This window comes from Nerophis ophidion, linkage group LG04, assembly GCF_033978795.1.
Source record: "Nerophis ophidion isolate RoL-2023_Sa linkage group LG04, RoL_Noph_v1.0, whole genome shotgun sequence".
Classification (NCBI taxonomy): Eukaryota; Metazoa; Chordata; class Actinopteri; order Syngnathiformes; family Syngnathidae; genus Nerophis; species Nerophis ophidion.
Window position 1 is genome coordinate 78,580,859 of NC_084614.1, and position 22,363 is coordinate 78,603,221.

Genomic DNA, 22,363 nt, shown 5'->3' on the forward strand with positions numbered 1-22,363 from the left:
TACTTTCCCGTGTTGAAACAACGTTGGATTTGGGTCGAAAATGAAAGTTGGATCAACGTTTAAATACCGACGTAGAATCTACGTCAATGTTTCAACGTTGATTCAACTTTCAATTTCTACCTAACAGAGACGTTAATCAACGTTGAAACAACGTTACTTTCCCGTGTTGAAACAACGTTGGATTTGGGTTGAAAATGAAAGTTGGATCAACGTTTAAATACAGACGTAGAATCTACGTCAATGTTTCAACGTTGATTCAACTTTCAGTTTCTACCTAACAGAGACGTTTAATCAACGTTGAAACAACGTTACTTTCCCGCGTTGTAATAACGTTGGATTTGGGTTGAAAATGAAAGTTGGATCAACGTTTAAATACAGACGTTGAATCAACGTCAATGTTTCAACGTTGATTCAACTTTTCAGTTTCTACCTAACAGAGACGTTTAATCAACGTTGAAACAACGTTACTTTCCCGCGTTGAAATAACGGATTTGGGTTGAAAATGAAAGTTGCATCAACGTTTAAATACCGACGTAGAATCTACGTCAATGTTTCAACGTTGATTCAACTATCAGTTTCTACCCAACAGAGACGTTTAATCAATGTTGAAACAACGTTACTTTCTCGTGTTGAAATAACGTTGGATTTGGGTTGAAAATGAAAGTTGGATCAACGTTTAAATACCGACGTTGAATCAACGTCAATGTTTCAACATTGATTCAACTTTCAGTTTCTACCCAACAGAGACGTTTAATCAACGTTGAAACAACGTTACTTTCCCGCGTTGAAACAACGTTGGATTTAGGTTGAAAATGAAAGTTGGATCAACGTTTAAATACCGACGTTGAATCAACGTCAATGTTTCAACATTGATTCAACTTTCAGTTTCTACCCAACAGAGACGTTTAATCAACGTTGAAACAACGTTACTTTCCCGCGTTGAAACAACGTTGGATTTGGGTTGAAAATGAAAGTTGGATCAACGTTTAAATACCGACGTTGAATCTACGTCAATGTTTCAACGTTGATTCAACTTTCAGTTTCAACCTACGATCAACCAACCAATTATCAACATAATATCAACCAATACATCAATATAATTAAAGACAACAAAACATAGTGCATATATAGCTCCAGGCTGAATCCTGTTAATGCAAAATTAAAATTAAGTACAAAGAAAATGGAGAATGTCAATCAATATAATTATTTATTTAGCCTGTGATGCGCATCCTATTCCTCCCTTCCGTCCAGAGGCATATTTCAGTTTATTTTTTATGGCATCATGGACCATCGTTTCGGTCCCCTTCTGGGTATCCAAGACACTAGCTGTAAACAGGCAAAAAGAATACAAATTAATTAAGGGTGCATGTGATTTACCCCAATCAAGTTAATGTAATTATTAAACACACACACAAACTCACCTGTGACTACATCGAGCAGCTTCGTCTCAGCCAAGCTATTTTTTTCCCCTCTCCCCTTCATGTTCAGATTGGACATGAATTCATATGTCATGAGCCTGAAATTGAACACGCAGGCCAAAAAGTACGGAATTTTGCATTACTATAATTCCCGATCTAGCACTCATAGATTAGAATTTGGGTCTTACATCGCCTATTTTTAATATATATGTAGAGAAAGAGGAAAGTAGCTGTCCATGATGGTGCTTAAACAGCTCTTTAAGTCATATCCACCAATCTTTGAGAGCCTGGCTGTCTGCAAATATACAAGAGAATGTGTTTAGCATACACTGGGGGAAGGGGCTGGCAAACACATACATACATTCAAGTATAGGACCTGTTTCATCTACACCTGTTTTATCTACACAATTTCATAACCTGAAATTTCTATCTAAATACAATAATATTTCCGATGTAAAAACAGCTACACAATTATAATGTTATAATTACTTATCAGCAAATCTTTCTTCCTTGGTTGAGTTTTTATCAACTCGTCAAGGTCGAGTAGTTCCTCCACTGTCTCCAATTTCTGCACATGGAAGGACAGTTTTATCCAAAAATTATCCTTTTTGGTATTATATGTATCATAGCAAGTGTGCTGTGTCGTTCCATATATGCATAAACTGAAATCATTGGTACATTGCCTTGCATTAACGTTCTGCTTTTCAATTACCGGTAGTGGTACATGTACATAGACTTAGGGGCGGACCAGATGAAACGTGGGGGAGCGGATGTTTTTTTTTTTTTGGAATAAAAGAGATTGTTTTGTGAAGACTCTTCTTCGGCATGGTAATGCCGGTGTTGTTTTCCCGAGGATGCGTCGAAGCAGAACACAGCAAAGGTAAGATATAAGGTATTTATTAAATAATAAAAGGCTAGAAACAAAAAACACTGGCGTAAAGAGAAGGCAAACCAAAAACGTTAGTATGAGAACTAGGAAGTAAAAATAAAAAAAATAAGCTGGCACGAAGGCACACAAAAAACAGAAAAACAATTCCTCAGCATGTGAGCTGGAATAAACAAATGGCTTAGCGTAAAAGCTAGCGAGAATATACATACAAAGATGAAGGTCGAGAGTCGTCACTGTTGCGTGTGGCCAAATTTAGGATCCGAGAGTGAGTGAACAGAAAAGGCGAGCTTAAATAGGAGGGTGAAAATTAGTAGCAGGTGTGCGGGGCGAGACTAGCAGGTGGACTGATGAGTGATCATGGTGACAAAGCAAACAGGAAATAAGGAGTCGGAGAAATATACAAAAATAGAAAAATAGTGTAGATCTGAGCAGCAGATCGCAACATGTTTGGCAAAAACTGAAAAATAAATAGTTTGTTTTACTGAAGTATATAAAAAAAAGTTTGCTCCTGTAAACTCTGCAAAAAAAAAAAAAAGTTGCTTGCCTTCTTGTGCCAAGAGAAAAAAACGTTGTACCCCCCAAAAATGTATGTGCTCTGTGCTAGTCTTTTATTGTGAAGTGAAGTGAATTATATTTATATAGCACTTTTTCTCTAGTGACTCAAAGCGCTTTACATAGTGAAACCCAATATCTAAGTTACATTCAAACCAGTGTGGGTGGCACTGGGAGCAGGTGGGTAAAGTGTCTTGCCCAAGGACACAACGGCAGTGACCAGGATGGCGGATGCGGGAATCGAACCTGCAACCCTCAAGTTGCTGGCACGGCCGCTCTACCAACCGAGCTAAATCGCCCCGATTGTCAATCATAAAACATATGAAACAAAATCTGTCTGGATATTTTATTGTCATATATTTTAGTATACATGTTGGCCAACAGTGAAACCATTTGGGAGTTTCAATACTTGACAAAAGCTCTTGTAATAGCAGTACTGGCCTTATCAGTAAAATAAAACAATAAGTAAAGATCATAGCATTTAATATTACATGGATCCTTTTATGGGCGACCTGTGGACTTGCCTTTTGAGACAAAGCCTTGCTAACAAGTCAAACTAATTAAAAAAGTACCTGTACTTAAAATGAACTGGCAACATTTTAGATAAACATTAAAATGAGCCAGAAAAACCTAACTGCCATCCAGACGGGTGTTTTGAAGATCAAAATCAAGAGGAAGTAAATTAATACAGTGACTGGCGCGGCTGTAAAAGACAATGGGTACAGAACCAAAAAAAAAATGTTTTTTTGTGTTAACCTGAAGTGAAGTGAATTACATTTATATAGCGCTTTTTCTTTAGTGACTCAAAGCACTTTACATAGTGAAACCCAATATCTAAGTTACATTCAAACCAGTGTGGGTGGCACTGGGAGCAGGTGGGTAAAGTGTCTTGCCCAAGGACACAACGGCAGTGACTAGGATGGCGGAAGCGGGAATCGAACCTGCAACCCTCAAGTTGCTGGCACGGCCGCTCTACCAACCGAGCTAAACCACCCCTAAACTGAACTAAACCTGGAAAAACAATTGTTTGCTTTTGGGCAGGTGGGGGAACAAATTGTTAGTTGTCTGCTTGGGGAGAAAAAAAAAAGTTTGCTCAGGTCCAGTTTATACAGTCAAAATAAACGTTGAGAATAGGCGTGAGATACATTTCTCGTTTTCCTGCAACCCTCTTGTGAAAAGGGCCAAAATGATATCGATATAAATAAGCAGTATTATCTCAAGGTACAAACCTGAATCTTTATGGACGTCGATGGTTTTCTTTGCAGTGAAATAGTTCGATTTCCGCTTCAAATCTTCGCTCTTCGTCTTGCTTGCTGGATTGGAAAGGAAGTACTTCAGCACGCATGCGCACAAGCTTGGCTTTTAGTTCACGCTGCCATCAAGCGGCGCTTTCGTTGAAAACTGTCGCAAATGGCCGATGCGCGCGGAATGGTTGGCAAGTTGAATTGTACACGTTGAAAGGACGTTAAATAGACGATGTCCCCCAATGATGAAAACAAACCAGATTTGCAACATATGGTGTGGTGGGGTCAGTTGGTTGTGATTTGGTCGGGATATGGTTGAGTGACGTCGCGACGTAATTTCAACGTCACCTCGACGTTGAACTAAGGACGGGTGCCCACCGGGTGGTTGTTTGAATCCAAATTTTGACTAAGTCGAATTTTGGCAGTAGGATTGTAATATTTGAATGAATTAAACCAAGACCTGACCTAGCTCTAAGTTCACCAGGAGTACTGATGTTGTATAAAGCTGGGCCTGGATTTGGTTGCACATTGCCTGATAGCAGAAGTAAGAGCAATATAAAGATTTTCCGTTTCATATGGCAAGGTGACCTCATGACAACATTATTTGGCTTCACAATATCAAAATGAGTAATATCAGAAGGAGAAAACCATCTGTTTAGCACAGAAATACACCATAACTGAAGCTGGTTAGAATTATTTAGCACTGACCCACATGTGGATATCAATAACCTTTGTGTAAATGCTGTAGTTTCAAAGGACCAGGTGATTGTTATTGCGTTTGGTAGAGTTAAAGGTTGGCGGAGCACCTGGTCAGGTACCCCACTACAATTGCAGAAAACAAGTCCAGGAAAAAGCATTAATATTAAATAGAGAGCTTTTGTCAAAGTCATTGTTAAATTGTTTTACTACCTACCCAGGTCCAATAATCAAAGTTCAGATGTCCAAGCTACAAGAGTTGGAAGACCAAGCTAAGGCTAGCAGAGGCCCAGCTTTAGTCAGTCTGAGGCTAAGATGGATCCAGGCCGTGGAAGACGGAAGGCCAAGATGAAGCCAGTCGACTCAGACTGTAGGTAGTGGAAGGCCAAGCTGAGACTAGTATAGATCCAGACTGTGGCAGATGGAAGGCCAAAATTTCAGCTAGCAAAACATCCCCCGGCTTCTGCAGGTCAGAGGCCTCCAGATTTCCAAATCCAACAAAAGCAGTCAGAAATACCACTTTTTGGAAGTAAGCCTTCATTCATCAATTGTTACGCTTAAAACTAGTGCAATTTACTTAAATCGGCTAAAAAAAGAGACTAAAACACATAGAAATTCAGACCACTTTGACAAGCAGACAAACAAAAGACAGTCCTGTCGGCCATCTTGGATTGGACATTCAACATTAACCCAATTTGGAAATCGGTCTGTAGTTATTTATATTTGTGGATTCACCTACTTTTGACGGAGGAAGAAGAAAGGCGGGTTTGCTGATTTTTGGAACAATTTTGCTTGAAAGACTCAGGTTAAAAAGGCATGAAAAAGAAAAAAAGAAATAGAAATATTATACATTATGTCCCATATAAGCTCATACACGACACATTCTACATATAGTGTATAAAAAAACTAAATAGTGGAATAAAAGAGGTGAAAACATGTGAAATGGAACAAAGAAAAGTTGCATTGTTGAGTCTAATAAAGCTGCCATGCAGGTTGTTTTCTCTTTAAAGCTGTCATTGCTCAAAAATAATAATGAATCAAACTCAATGTTGTTACAAATTATTTAAACTAGTCATGGCTCCAATTACGTCACATACAAAATTTGACTTAAGAGTATTTTTATAGGATATTTTGTGTTTATCCTACAAAAAAAAAGGGGTTTTGACTAATAGGGCAAAAAAAAAAAAAAACAGAAATGAAGAAGCTGTCACGTACTTGCATGGCTGCTCTAGTTGTGACCCCAAGATGCAGGAGACAGGAGGACGACGTGCGGGTGAGAGTCTTTTAATTCCCACAGGGAGCACAAGGTGGTGCAGCAGGGAAGTGCACAGAAGCATAAGCAGCATACAGAAAAACCAAAGTAACGTTTCACAAAACAATCCTTGAGCCCTGACTGGAGGGCGAGGCAGGCATAAATAGAAGCCAGTTGATTAAAGTAAAAGTACCAATGATTGTCACACACACACTAGGTGTGGTGAGATTTTCCTCTGCATTTGACCCATCACCCTCACCCCATGACCAGGTGTGGCCAGGCTGCCAATCAGCGACAGGTGAGGAGGGAAAAGGGCTCAGGGAGACAAACAGGAAGTGGGACCAAAATAAGAGCGCTGACTAGGAGATAAACACAAACGCAAACAGACCGCGTGACACCTGACGTGACAGGTCGTCACAGAAACGAGGGATGGATCTGAAATTTATCGAAGGACTTAAGTGTTGAAAGTAAAAAATAATGTTTGACTTATTTTTATGAGTGGGGCCCGTTTGGATCCTAATAATTTCAGTGGGACAAGTTTTAATTGTCATTGCTCAAAAAAAATAATGAATTAAAATCGATGATGTTATGAAATATTGACCTATTTAAGATTGCAATTAAGTTGAGTAAAAACTATTATTTTGTGCTTTTGCCATAACAAAACAAGGTTTTGACAAAAATGGCGTAAGTTATGAAAAAAAAAGACTGATAAGGACGGATAAACCTGAAATTGATCAAGGGATTTAAGTGTTGAATGAAAAAGTAAAAACATAAACAAAAATGACCTACTTCTACCATTTTTATGACTGAGACTCTTCCTGGTCCCCAAGAAAGCAGTGCGAGGCGAGTGGAGGAAAAACGGATTTATTGACAGAGATGTGACACAATGTGATATTGATCATAAGCAGCGGCCATTGAAAGAAAAGAAGAAATCCTCGTCATGACGTCAAGGCCATGAAACGTGCGATTTTACAGCCACCAACGTTTGATCTTGAAAGTCTTTTAACGGCCAAAGAAGAATACATGGAATAGCGTGAGGAGCAGTCGGACGAAGAACAAAGCACATCTCCATCTCATCTCCGAGTGTGATGACGTCCCTCAGCGATGGAGACATCTCCCTGTGTTCCAGTGCACAAAGCATCCTGGAGGAAGAAGACCACTCAGCACATTCCCGACAGAAGCAGGTGAATCCAAGTTGAACATCATCTTCACACAAGAACATTTGGAGGTGCAGACAGTCCATGTGAGCTTACTCAGCCTTCAGCCGCCTGCACGTTCTCGTCGAGCTCCACGCCGCCGTGGCGAGCTGCGGGACAAACGCAAACGGTGAAGGAAGAACATCCAGAAGGTGCCTCGTCACTCACATCAGATCTTTGAGGTGTGACTTGGAAACATGACGAGTCAGCACACTTGATGTCTCATTTGGCTGATCCTCATCATGAGGACTCCTGTCAAAAGTGAGATATGCCAGACTTTGTATTGCGTGTGCTCACAGGAGGGACTTTTATTGTGAAGGAGTCAGCTCCAGTTGGGCTTTCCCGGCTAAACTTGTAACAAAGGTCCACATCAGACCTCCATGTGAGTGACGCTTCACCACGGCTTTGTTTCTTGCGGCTCAAAGAAAAGATGTTTTACTTACCAGCTGGATCGTACTGGGCTGAAATGAAAGAGAAACAAGGTGAAGTGGACTTTTCCCCTCACGTCACGCCGTGTTTCTACGTGAGAGTGTGCGCTCTGTCTCTGTGGATCTTTGAGTGTTTGGCTGGAAGGCAACTAAAAGATGGCCGCACCTTTGCAGCCCGGATGAAAGCATCAACTCACGGCCTGGACCGAGTGCACCGAGAAGAAGAAGACAGAGGACATTGGCGTCCCTCACCTTGTCTGTTTCTGTGACGCCTGACCATGACCATGATGATGATGATGATGATGATGGCCGCCACAGCGAGGACCGCCGCCGTGGCAGCGAGGGCGACGCTCAAGTTGTCTGTGGAGAGCAAAAAAGCACAAGTGGAGTGACAAAGCATGAAGAGGAAACCTTCATGACTACTTTGCATGCAGACGTCAAGCGTTGTCATGGTGACATGGATCAATAATGGTGACAGGTGGACTTGTGATGGGAAACATCTCCAACTAAATGTGTCTTTCTCACCTTCATGGCTTGCGTTGCTCAGGATGCTTCTTCTCTCCAGCTTGGTGACCAAGTCCTCCTTGACGCCTGACAGCTGAAACACACATTCGTACTTGCCCTCCACGTCGGCCGTCACCTCCACTTTCAGCGCCACCGACATCTGGAAGGTTCCGTCGTGGTTGGGGAGTATCTCTCCGTGCTCCACGTCCTCGAAGATCTGCTCGCCGTCTTTCCTCCAAAACAGGTCGGCACCGTCGGGGTAGAAACCTGTCGCCATGCAGCTGACCGGAGAGGACGGCGTCTTCTGGAGCAGGAACACCTCTGGAAGCTCTGCACAGGAAGTGATGTCACGTGTGAACACAGGACAACGTGGGGAGAAGGTGGGGATGGAGAGAAGGTGGGGATGGAGGTAAAGATGGAGAGAAGGTGGGGATGGAGGTGAAGATGGAGAGAAAAGAAGAGAATGGAAGTAAAGATGGAGAGAAGGTGTGGATTAAAGTAAAGATGGAGAGAATGTAATAATGGAGGTAAAGATGGAGAGAAAGTGTGGATGGAGGTAAAGATGGAGAAAAGATGAGAACAGAGGTAAAGATGGAGTGAAGGTGTCGATGGAAAGAAGGTGTCGATGGAGAAAATGGAGGTACAGAGAGAAGGTTTGGATGACGTTAAAGATGGAGAGAAGATGAGAACGGAGGTAAGGATGGAGAGAAGATGAGAACGGAGGTAAAGATGGGGAGAAGGTGTGGAGGGAGGTAAAGATGGAGAGAATATGAGGATGGAATTAAAGATAGAGAAAATGGAGGTACAAATAGAGAGGTTTGGATGAAGGTAAAGATGGAGAGAAGGTGTGGATGAAAGTAAAGATGGAGAGAAGGAGAGAACGGAGGTAAATATGGAGATGAGGTGTGGATGGAGGTAAAGATGGAGAGAAGTTGAGAATGAGGTAAAGATGGAGAGAACATGAGGATGGAGGTAAAAATGGAGGGAAAAGGAGAGAACGGAGGTAAATATGGAGAGAAGGTGAGAATGAGGTAAAAATGGAGAAAATGAGGTAAAGATGGAGAGAATGAGGTAAAGATGGAGAGGAAGTTAGGATGGAGGTAAAAATGGAGGGAAAAGGAGAGAATGGAGGTAAATATGGAGAGAAGGTGTGGATGGAGGTAAAGATGGAGAGAAGGTGAGAATGAGGTAAAGATGGAGAGAACGAAGGTAAAGATGGAGAGAAGGTGAGAGAAAGAGAGAAGAGTATAAAGAGACAGGGTGTAATGTCAGTAATGTTCCTATAGGGGGAGTGCTAACAAGTTAAAAGGTGAAAGTACATGTTGTGTTTATACCTGTTCTCATTAGGACCTCCTTCCCATTGTTCACATACTTCTTCAAGTAAGAAGGACAATACTCAGTGTAGTAAAACTTAATGTATTCTAGTAGATGTTTGTCCTGGTCCCACTTGAGTTTGTCGGGGAAAGCTTGTTGTTTTGCTGCAGTAAATGTCCATGTCTTCATGTCCAACGATATGAAATCTTCTCCATCATAACCTTGCTGATACCAACCTTTAACTTCATCAGTCTCATCATTCCATTCACATCCATACATCAACTGGAGAATGTGAACACCTGAGACACACACAGTGTTGTAAAGCAGAGTGACACACACACACACACACACACACACACACACACACACACACACACACACACACACACACACACACACACACACACACACACACACACACACACAGTATTAGTGTAGGTTATTATGGGATGGACAGAGACAAGTATCAGTGCAGTAATGTGTGTTTACTACAGTATAAAAAGAGTACATCAAATACATTTAAGTAGTAGAAAGTTCAACATAAACAAACCTCCAGTTTGGTTGAAACGCTTCTTACCAACTTCAAGGTTGTTTTTGCCAGTCAACTCATTAACAACACTGAACTCTGTTTGTCTCTGCCAGTATTTTGGATCCTCTGCTGTGATTTTGTTCATCCAGTCCTGTTTGGCTTCTGCTTTCCTGCTGTTGCTGTCATAGTGAGAAATCTGAACTCCATCAACATAACCAACACTCACATACTCTGGGAAGTTTGGAACTTGAGAGGACGCAGTGTGGAAATACTGCAGCGTGTGAATCACTGAAAGAAGAAAACAACAACAGGATGACTTTTTATTATTTTGTTTCATGTTCAACAATCTTGCACTGTGAATATTTTAGCTCCTTCCGTCTTCAGTCGGGTCTTAAAGTGAACATCAAACACTGCTAGATATCACAGTCAAGACTCACATGTTCTATGACAAATACAACACATTAATAATATTACTAACATCTGTTGACAGTTTGAACATTTTAAAAATAAACATATATTTTCTACAATGGAGGCTGAATAAAAAGTACAACAGAGTTGAACACAACCTGTTCTGCCCATTTGATGTCGACTCTTACTGACATCTTGTGGCGGGGTGATGTTACTACACTTGATTAGTTTCTGACACTTCCGTGTTTGAAGATTTGTGTTCGTTCTTACAAGCCTTGGAAAAAATAAGTCTTTGAATAAGAAACACTAAAGTCAAAATAAATAAAGAGCCAAAACGGATTTCTGTGCTTCTGTAACCTTCTTGGAACATTTTAAATTTTAAGTAGGAAAAAGGGAAAACAATAAAATATGTTAAAAAAAGAACCAGGATTAAGTAATAAAGGGCTTAAATAATACAACAATAATTTAATTAATAAGTAACAGAAACTCTCAGAAGTCAAATAAGTGAAGGCACAAAGAGGATTTATGAATAACAATTTATAAACTTATAAAAAGGACTTACCAGGCGTCACGCTGTGCATTTGCACGACCAGAAGAAAGAATAAAAACAAGTTCATGATGTCAGCGCGAAACAAAAAGATGTTTGCCACTTTTAATCCCCCAGAGAAAGACAAAAGTGACGAACACTCGCTTGACTCGCAAACAGGAAAAATGAACCAGGAACTGAACGTGGGGGAAAAGTGTGAGGCAGACGCTTCTGCTGGCAGAATATCAAAGAAAGTGAAAGTAAAAGTAGACACGGTAAAGCCAAACATTGAATGCATGCTTGTTTCAAGTCACCTAAACTCGATGGTGATCATTTTTATTTTTATTTTTATTTTGTCGTACCTGTCAAAGGTGAACACACTTATCCACGTAGGTGAGTAGTAACGAGTTACATTTACTTAGATAAGAAACACAACTTTTACTTTGCTATATAACATATTCAATATATGTATAAAAATATACATTTAGGCCTCCACTCAGGCTTCATCCCAGGGACCCCAAAGGATTTTGGTCAAAAAAATATTTAAAATGTGTCATTATTTTGTATTATTATTATTCCAGGTTTATCAATCAATGTATTTTATTTCGGCAATCTTCACATAAAACAAAGAACAACAACAAAAAAAGAAAAAAACACTCATTTGAGCAATGATTGAGCCGAAAGGGTGTAGGTTGAAGCAACGCTTATATAAACCTACCCCATCACAACAAGAACAAGGTTCAAAATATATAAAATCCAAAACATGCTTCACTTATATTACTTTTTTTTTTAAACAATATATAAGCAACATATATGTAGCACACGTCTCATATACACAGTTTAACATTTAAATCAAACATATACATTTGTACACTTATATATATATATATATATATATATATATATATATATATACATATATATATACACAATTTATTTAAATTCCATATAAAGTGGTAATATATACATTTTAATATAACCTATATGTATAATTATGAAATCATAAATTGTATTTATATACATATTATATATTATTGTCTTTCTAAAACAATGTTTGCTCTTCTTTCTTATATTTACTAATGATAAATGATTTAAAAAGCTTTTTAAACTGGTTTATGTTGGTGCTGTGTTTTATTTCATCCTTTAAACAGTTCCATATTTTAACCCCTGCTATTGTTATACTCATTCGTTTCTGCGTTGTTCTACAATATTGGATCTTAAAAAGTAGTTCTCCTCTTAAATTGTAATTCCCTTCTCTTTGTAAAAAATCTTCTGTAACCCTGTTGGAAGTCAATCTTTACTTGCTTTATAAATCATTTGGGCAGTCTTGAGTTGGATGAGATCTGGTAGTTTTAAATCAAATGTTTTTATAAATAATCCATTAGTGTGTTCTCGGGGTCCTGTGTTATGTATCAGTCTGATGGCCCTTTTTGGCATTATGAATAGTGGTTGGATGTTCGTCCTGTATGTATTTCCCCAAACTTCTAGACAGTAACTCAAATATGGTAAAACAAGTGTACAATAAAGAGTGTGTAATGTTTTTTGATGAAGAATGTGCCTTGTTTTACCCAGGACAGCAATACTTCTCCCCAACTTCCCTTTGATGTATGTAACGTGTGACTTCCCTTTGATGTATGTAATGTGTGACTTCCAGCAGATCCTGTGGTCCAAGATCACACCCAAAAATTTGATTTTGTTTACTCTTTCTATACTTACATTGTCTATATATAACTTTACATCTATATCATTTCTCTTATTTCCAAATAACATAAAGTTAGTTTTATTTAGGTTTAATGATAATTTATTAGCATCAAACCATTTTTTTAGTTTACACATCTCCATGGTGACGGTCCTCAGGAGCTGCTGCAAGTCCACATCAGAACAGAGTACATTGGTGTCATCCGCCAATAACACATATTTAAGGTTTTCAGTTACTTTACAAATATCATTTATATACATGATGAACATCTTGGGCCCTAAGACTGACCCCTGTGGTACCCCACATTTAATATTTAACCAACATGATTTTTTTTGTGATATCTGTACAAACTGCTTTCTATCAGATAAATAACTTTTTATCCATTCCAGAACAATACTCCTAAAACCATATTTTTCCATTTTTCTAATAAGAACACTATGGTCTACTGTATCAAAAGCCTTCTTAAGATCTAAGAATACTCCTATTGTATATTTATTTTTATCAATACTATCAGTTATTTCTTCAATTAAATCAATTGATCGATTATTCCTGAAACCATACTGCCTATCTGTTAATAATTCATTTTTTTCTACAAAGCCATCGAATCTATTTATAAATATATTTTCTAATATTTTGGAGAACTGTGGTAATATTGAGATTGGTCTGTAGTTTGTGAATAAGTGTCCGTCTCCCGCTTTGTGAATAGGAACAACTTTTGCAATTTTCATTAGTTGAGGAAATACTCCCATTTCAAATGAAAGGTTAAATAGATACGCTAATGGAGCACTAATTCCATCTATCACATACTTTAAAGTTTGCATGTCTATATCATCCACATCTTTGCTTGTTTTGTTCTTAAAACTTTTGACTATGTCCCTGATTTCTCTTTCTACTACTGGTTTTAAAAACATTGTTTTAGGGTTTGGGTCGATATAATCTGCTGCATCTATTTTTGTCCCTTCTACCTTTATCTCTTCTGCTAGTTTCGGTCCAATATTTATAAAATAATCATTAAATGTATTTACTATCACCTCCTTATCCTTAATCATGTTGTTATTTTCCACAAAGTATGGTGGGTATTGATTATCATCAGTTTTATTTCTAATAATACCATTTAATATTTTCCATACACCTCTTATATTATTCTTGTTATATTCCAGTTTATTTATATAATAATCTTTTTCACACATTCTGATTATATTGATTAGTTTATTTTTATATTTTTTATATTTATTTTCATTTACTAAAGTTCTATTTTTTATAAATTCCTTATATAAAATATTCTTTTTTTACAGGCATTTTGGAGTTTAAATCTGTAGATCAACATTAGGTCTATCTGTCAATATAACCTTTTCAAAGATTTAAGTTGTATGCCCTTTTGTGTCAAAGAAAACCCTGTTTTGTTATGGAAAAAAACACAAAATATGCAATAGTTTCCCCCAATAGAATTTTAAAGTGGAATAATTTAGAGTATATAATAATTGGAGGCTTAAAAATTTCAACGCATCAATCAATCAATCAATGTTTATTTATATAGCCCTAAATCACAAATGTCTCAAAGGACTGTACAAACCACTACGACTACGACATCCTCGGAAGAACCCACATAAGAGCAAGGAAAACTCACACCCAGTGGGACGCCAGTGACAATGATGACTATGAGAAACCTTGGAGAGGACCTCAAATGTGGTCAACCCCTCCCGCCTCCCCTCTAGGGGACCAAAAGCAATGGATGTCGAGCGGGTCTAACATGATAATGTGAAAGTTCAATCCATAGTGGCTCCAACACAGCCGCGGGAGTTCAGTTCAAAGCGGATCCGAGACTGCAGGGAGAGTCCCGTCCACAGGAAACCATCCCAAGCAAGGCGGATCAGCAGCGTAGAGATGTCCCCAACCGATACACAGGTGAGCGGTCCATCCTGGGTCTCGACTCTGGACAGCCAGTATTTCATCCATGGTCATCGGACCAGACCCCCTCCACAAGGGAGGGGATGACCCTCATTAACTAATAACGTTTTGGGAGACAATTATCTGATGTTTAGAAAACCCAACATTATAGGTAGTGGGCGGTTTTAAGGAGCTGTTGATAAAATGATCCGTAGTAGCAATATTAATAATGTTGCGTTTATTATGCGCAGTGCACTTAAAATAATTACGACCATATCTAGGAATTGATATGAGGGGAATTTTCAGATTGTCTACTTGGTGCTGCGATAAACTGAACGCATCATAATTTGCCACCTCAGTAGAACGCATGTCTAACTCTGACGTAGTCATAGTCATAGCAGAAAAACCATTATGTGAGTTGTGTATTGTTCTAAGAAAATTGCTATGTGTACAGGGATTATCCAGCCTGGCGCTGGCTAGTTCTAACTTAACTGACTCCATACCCAGGCTAGCAGGCTCTGTAATTGCCTGTGACCGGGCTTGCACTAGTGCGGTTAGTCAAATGTGGCTCAATGCGAAATCTATGTTCCGAGATTAGAGGATAGCGCCTTTCTGGTTAGGGTGAAGGCCGTCTCTCCTCAGCAAGCCAGGTTTGCCCCAGAAAGAGGGCCAATTATCAATAAACGTAAATCCCTGTTTTCTACAGAAGCTATCCAGCCACTTGTTAAGAGAGACTAATCTGCTATATCTCTCATCATTGCCTCTCCCAGGCAGGGGGCCAGAGACAATTACTCGATGCCTGGACATCTTTCTAGCGAGATTACAAGCCCTGGTTATGTTTCTCTTTGTAATCTCTGATTGTCTCATCCTAACGTCATTGGAGCCAACGTGTACAACTATGTTCGCATAACTAGTGGTGCGGTTAGCCATTCGTACGTGTTTACTAGTCCTGTTGCGAGTCAGCTCCCTAAGATTAGCTTCAATGTCAGGTGCTCTGCCCCCGGGAATACACTTAATTGTGGCTGGTTTGCTAAGCTTTATGTTTCGGGTGATGGAGTAAATTAAACATTGATTTTAATTTATTATTTTTTTTTTAGCAATGACACAAAAAAAAATCCTACTAAAATCATTGGGGATCCAAAAGTGTCCTAGTCATTAGAAATAAAAAAAATATATTGTTTTTACTGTTTACTTTAAACACAATTGTCTTCAGATCAACTTAAGATACATCCGTCAATTTTATATATATATATATATATATATATATATATATATATATATATATATATATATATATATATACTATATTGCCAAAAGTATTTGGCCACCTGCCTTTACTCACATATGAACTTGAAGTGCCATCCCATGGAATTGTCCAAAATGTTTTGCTATCCTGGAGCAGTCAACGTTCATTTCACTGTAACAAAGGGGCCAACTCCTGAAAAACAACCCCACACCTTAATTCCTCCTCCACCAAATTTCACATACGGCCCAATGCAGTCTGAAATGTAGCGTTCTCCTGGCAACCTCCAAACCCAGACTGGTCCGTGAGACTGCCAGATGGGAAAGCATGATTCATCAGTCCGGAGACTGCGATGAGGTGGCGACTTGTCCAGGGTGTACCCCGCCTTCCGCCCGATTGTAGCTGAGATAGGCGCCAACGACCCCAAAAAGGGAATTAGTGGCAGAAAATGAATAGATGGATGGATCAGTCCAGAGAAGGAGTCTCCACTGCTCTAGAGTCCAGTGGCGACATGCTATACACCACTGCATCCAATGCTTTGCATTGGCCTTGGTGATTTATGGCTTAGATGCAGCTGCCTGGCCATGGAAACCCATTCCATGAAGCTCTCTGCGTACTGTACTTGGGCTAATTGAAAGGTTTGGAGCTCTGCAGCAACTGACTGTGCATAAAGTCTTTGCACTATGCGCTTCAGCGTCCGCTGACGTCTCTTGTCAGTTTACGTGGCTGAGTTGCTGTTGTTCCCAAACCCTTCACTTTTCTTGGGATAAAGTCGACTTTGGAATATTTAGGAGCGAGGAAATTTCACAACTGGATTTGTTGCACAGGTGGCGTCCTATGACAGTTTCACGCTGGAAATCACTGAAAGCGGCCCATTCTTTCACAAATGTTTGTAGAAACAGTCTCCATGCCTAAGTGCTTGATTTGATACACCGGGCCAAGTGATTAGGACACCTGATTCTCATCATTTGGATGGTTGGCCAAATACTTTATAGAATGTTTTATCGAAAGCATGTTTTATTGATATTATATGTCCATCGCCATATGTTTTGATATCATTTTAACGCTCTGCCGTGGCTTTCTATTGTGTGCGTGCGTGTGGTTTTTGTTTTGTTTTTTTTAATGGAGGTGCCAACCCTCCCCCCACCTCGCTGTCGGCCAGCAATGTTATCGCCGGCGAGTTGTTGCCAGCCGGGTGGATGACTTCAGGGAAGCTTTAAAAAAAAAAAAAAAAAAAAGCGCCGTCAGCACCGGCGAACCTGCACCGTTCAGACTCAGCAATGAAGCCGGAGAACGCGACGCTCTTCGCTTCCCCGACAATAAAAGTCGAGTCACCCCGCGGTAGTTGGCCGCCGCAGACGGGGAGATTAACCGTTGGCACCACGCTGATAACGGGCGGGTGATTTGTGGCGCTGAAGCCGTCAACACGAGGAGGCGCATTAGTGGAATGATCCCCGGCTGGAGCTGCGTGTTCCAGCAGGCCCTCGTTACAAGGACCACGTGGGAGCGCCCGCGCGGGCCTTAATTGTGTCGGCGAGTCAGCGTTTTTTTCAAAGTTGACCTCTTTTTCAAGACCTCTGCAGTTAGTTTGCAGAATTGTATTTACAACTACGGATGGGTGCTGTTAACATCTGAACCCAAACCGTATATCGTCACCAAAATGTCCATCTATCTTACTCCCGGTACCAGGCAATCAATACCAGTACTCAAAGGTACTGATTATTGGTGCTTTTGTGTGTGTTAAAGGCCTACTGAAACCTACTACTAGCGACCACGCGGTCTGATAGGTTATATATCAATGATGAAATATTAACATTGCAACACATGCCAATACGGCCTTTTTAGTTTACTAAATTGCAATTTTAAATTCCATGCCGAAGTATCTGTCACGCCTGTAAGTTATGTTTTGGTCATGCAATGTTTAGTTTTTGGACATTTAGTCACGTTTTGCACTTCCTGGTTTTGTTTGTTTATATATATATATATATATATATATATGTATTATTGGTGTTTATGTTTTTTCTTTTATAGGCCCTGCTTTATAGAAGAAAACATCCATCCATCCATCCATCATCTACCGCTTATCCGAGGTCGGGTCGCGGGGGCAGCAGCCTAAGCAGGGAAGCCCAGAGTTCCCTATCTCCAGCCACTTCATCTAGCTCTTCCCGGGGGATCCCGAGGCGTTCCCAGGCCAGCCGGGAGACATAGTCTTCCCAACGTGTCCTGGGTCTTCCCCGTGGCCTCCTACCAGCTGGACGTGCCCTAAACACCTCCCTAGGGAGGCGTTCGGGTGGCATCCTGACCAGATGCCCGAACCACCTCATCTGACTCCTCTCGATGTGGAGGAGCAGCGGCTTTACGTTGAGCTCCTCCCGGATGGCAGAGCTTCTCACCCTATCTCTAAGGGAGAGCCCCGCCACCCGGCGGAGGAAACTCATTTCGGCCGCTTGTACCCGTGATCTTATCCTTTCGGTCATGACCCAAAGCTCATGACCATAGGTGAGGATGGGAACGTAGATCGACCGGTAAATTGAGAGCTTTGCCTTCCGGCTCAGCTCCTTCTTCACCACAACGGATCGATACAACGTCCGCATTACTGAAGACGCCGCACCGATCCGCCTGTCGATCTCACGATCCACTCTTCCCCCACTCGTGAACAAGACTCCTAGGTACTTGAACTCCTCCACTTGGGGCAGGGTCTCCTCCCCAACCCGGAGATGGCACTCCACCCTTTTCCGGGCGAGAACCATGGACTCGGACTTGGAGGTGCTGATTCTCATTCCGGTCACTTCACACTCGGCTGCGAACCGATCCAGTGAGAGCTGAAGATCCCGGCCAGATGAAGCCATCAGGACTACATCATCTGCAAAAAGCAGAGACCTAATCCCATGGCCACCAAACCGGAACCCCTCAACGCCTTGACTGCGCCTAGAAATTCTGTCCATAAAAGTTATGAACAGAATCGGTGACAAAGGACAGCCTTGGCGGAGTCCAACCCTCACTGGGAATGTGTTCGACTTACTGCCGGCAATGCGGACCAAGCTCTGACACTGATCGTACAGGGAGCGGACCGCCACAATAAGACTGTCCGGTACCCCATACTCTCTGAGCACTCCCCACAGGACTTCCCGAGGGACACGGTCGAATGCCTTCTCCAAGTCCACAAAGCACATGTAGACTAGTTGGGCAAACTCCCATGCACCCTCAAGAACCCTGCCGAGAGTATAGAGCTGGTCCACAGTTCCACGACCAGGACGAAAACCACACTGTTCCTCCTGAATCCGAGGTTCGACTATCCGGCGAAGCCTCCTCTCCAGTACACCTGAATAAACCTTACCGGGAAGGCTGAGGAGTGTGATCCCACGATAGTTGGAACACACCCTCCGGTCCCCCTTCTTAAAGAGAGGAACCACCACCCCGGTCTGCCAATCCAGAGGTACCGCCCCCGATGTCCACGCGATGCTGCAGAGTCTTGTCAACCAAGACAGCCCCACAGCATCCAGAGCCTTAAGGAACTCCGGGCGGATCTCATCCACCCCCGGGGCCTTGCCGCCGAGGAGCTTTTTAACTACCTCAGCGACCTCAGCCCCAGAAATAGGAGAGTCCACTACAGGTTCCCCAGGCACCGCTTCCTCAAAGAAAGACGTGTTGGTGGGATTGAGGAGGTCTTCGAAGTATTCCCTCCACCGATCCACAACATCCGCAGTCGAAGTCAGCAGAACACCATCCGCACCATACACGGTGTTGATAGTGCACTGCTTCCCCTTCCTGAGGCGCCGTATGGTGGTCCAGAATCGCTTCGAAGCCGTCCGGAAGTCGTTTTCCATGGCTTCCCCGAACTCTTCCCATGTCCGAGTTTTTGCCTCCGCGACCGCTAAAGCTGCACACCGCTTGGCCCGTCGGTACCCGTCCACTGCCTCCGGAGTCCTATGAGCCAAAAGAACCCGATAGGACTCCTTCTTCAGCTTGACGGCATCCCTCACTGCTGGAATCCACCAACGGGTTCTGGGATTACCGCCACGACAGGCACCAACAACCTTGCGGCCACAGCTCCAATCAGCCGCCTCGACAATAGAGGTTCGGAACATGGTCCACTCGGACTCAATGTCCCGCAACTCCCTCGTGACATGTCCAAAGTTCTCCCGGAGGTGTGAATTGAAACTCTCTCTGACAGGAGACTCTGCCAGACGTTCCCAGCAGACCCTCACAATGCGCTTGGGCCTGCCAGGTCTGTCCGGCATCCTCCCCCACCATCGCAGCCAACTCACCACCAGGTGGTAATCGGTAGAAAGCTCCGCCCCTCTCTTCACCCGAGTGTCCAAAACATAAGGCCGCAAATCCGATGACACAACTACAAAGTCGATCATGGAACTGCGGCCTAGGGTGTCCTGGTGCCAAGTGCACATATGGACACCCTTATGTTTGAACATGGTGTTTGTTATCGACAAACTGTGACGAGCACAAAAGTCCAATAACAAAACACCACTCGGGTTCAGATCCGGGCGACCATTCTTCCCAATCACGCCTCTCCAGGTTTCACTGTCGTTGCCAACATGAGCGTTGAAGTCTCCCAGTAGGACAAGGGAATCACCCGGAGGAGCACTTTCCAGTACTCCCTCGAGTGTACCCAAAAAGGGTGGGTATTCTGAACTGCTGTTTGGTGCGTACGCACAAACAACAGTCAGGACCCGCCCCCCCACCCGAAGGCGAAGGGAAGCTACCCTCTCGTCCACCGGGTTGAACTCAAACGTGCAGGCTTTGAGCCGGGGGGCAACGAGAATTGCCACCCCAGCCCGTCGCCTCTCACTGCCGGCAACGCCAGAGTGGAAGAGGGTCCAGTCCCTCTCGAGAGAACTGGTTCCAGAGCCCTTGCTGTGCGTCGAGGTGAGTCCGACTATATCCAGCCAGAACTTCTCTACCTCGCGCACTAGCTCAGGCTCCTTCCCCCCCAGTGAGGTGACGTTCCACGTCCCAAGAGCTAGCTTCTGTAGCCGAGGATCGGACCGCCAAGTGCCCTGCCTTCGGCTGTCGCCCAGCTCACATTGCACCCGACCTCTATGGCCCCTCCTATGAGTGGTGAGCCCATTGGAGGGATGACCCACGTTGCCTCTTCGGGCTGTGCCCGGCCGGGCCCCATGGGGACAGGCCCGACCACCAGGCGCTCGCCATCGTGCCCCAACTCCGGGCCTGGCTCCAGAGCGGGGCCCCGGTGACCCACGTCCGGGCGAGGGAAATCTGGGTTCATTTTGTTGTAATTCCATAGAAGTCTTCTAGAAGAAAACAATTTTTTTTTTAAATATGGCAAACACAAAACATGCAACATTTTCCCCAAAAAACATCCCAAAGTGGAATATTTAATGTGACGTCGTTGGAGCCTTGAATAGGTCAATAATCCATAATGACGCTGATTTTGATTTATTATTATGTTTTTAGTAAACAACAGCCTAGATGGCAGCTTTGTGTTATTAGAGTAAACATTGCAACATTTTCTTGTCACATTTCACCTGTTTGCTCTTTTATAGCACTTTTTCGGTTTGTTATTTTTTTAATCGTATTTTTAGAAAGTGCTTAGGGCCGTTAAAAAATTACCCCCGGGCCACACTTTGGACACCCCTGTACGAGGATGACAGGGGATGCAAAACAATAACACATGCCCTTCTTATTTATGATTTACTTTTTAAATTTGACCTCAGTTCTGTACAATGCTGCTGGAATTTTTAATTTTCCTGAGGGAACTCTACTGAAGGAATCAATAAAGTACTATCCTTCTATCTATCCTCGCTCATCCATGCGGACTTGGCTCTCTTGGTTGCTTTGTTGGGTCTGCTCCTGTCTCCGGCCATACTCCCCCCACCACAGCAGACGTTGGCGTGGAACACCACAGAGTGTATATGTTTGTTTTTTGTTGTTGTTTTACTTTTGCGTCTGGTTGCATCAGCTCTCATCTTTTAAAGTCTTTAATGTCCTTTGTGTTCTTTGACGTTTCTTTCTTGCACACATGTTTATGTGTGCTATGGCTATGAGTTTTTTGTCCCCTTGGCCTCAGTCTGGACCCCCTCTACAGGGGCCCAGATGTTTGCTGTTGCACAAGCATGGGATAAAATGTGTAACTTTTTGTCTGTAAAATACATCATTGCAGTTTTTTTTTATTAGCATGGATGTAATCTAGGAACAGCATTTCATAATTAATATCCAAAACCCCAAACCAGTGAAGTTGGCACGTAGTGTAATTCGTAAAATAAAAACAGAATACAATGATTTGCAAATCCTTTTCAACTCATATTCAATTGAATAGACTGCAAATACAAGATATTTAATGTTCGAACTGAGAAACTTTTTTTTTTTTGGCAAATATTCATCATCTTAGAAATTAATGCCAGCAACACAGTGCAAAAAAAGTTGGCACATGGGCATTTTTTACCACTGTGTTACATGGCCTTTCCTTTTAACAACACTCAGTAAACGTTTGGGAACTGAGGAGACTGATTTTTTAAACTTTTCAGGTGGAATTATTTCCCATTCTTGCTTGATTTACAGCTTAAGTTGTTCAACAGTCCGGGATCTCGTTTGTGGTATTT

The 22,363-nt window shown here is 42.0% G+C and overlaps 1 protein-coding gene across 4 annotated transcripts in view; it reads right to left on the reverse strand.

Moving 5' to 3' along the window:
• Positions 1 to 6,899: 6,899 nt before the first annotated feature.
• LOC133551926 (class I histocompatibility antigen, F10 alpha chain-like) overlaps positions 6,900 to 22,363 on the reverse strand; it is a 30,747-nt gene continuing 15,283 nt past the window's right edge. The window contains exons 2-6 of one of the 4 annotated variants that reach the window (XR_009806585.1): positions 10,044 to 10,310; positions 9,514 to 9,792; positions 8,201 to 8,509; positions 7,305 to 8,035; positions 6,900 to 7,193 (exon numbers count right to left, since the gene is read on the reverse strand). Coding sequence is in view for 3 of the 4 variants with exons in the window: in XM_061899134.1 (XP_061755118.1) it covers positions 7,869 to 8,035; positions 8,201 to 8,509; positions 9,514 to 9,792; positions 10,044 to 10,310 (1,022 nt within the window). In the remaining variant the exon portion in view is untranslated. Of the gene's footprint in view, positions 8,036 to 8,200; positions 8,510 to 9,513; positions 9,793 to 10,043; positions 10,311 to 22,363 lie in introns of all 4 variants that reach the window. The other 3 variants (XM_061899136.1, XM_061899134.1, XM_061899135.1) reach the window with 3 other exon arrangements.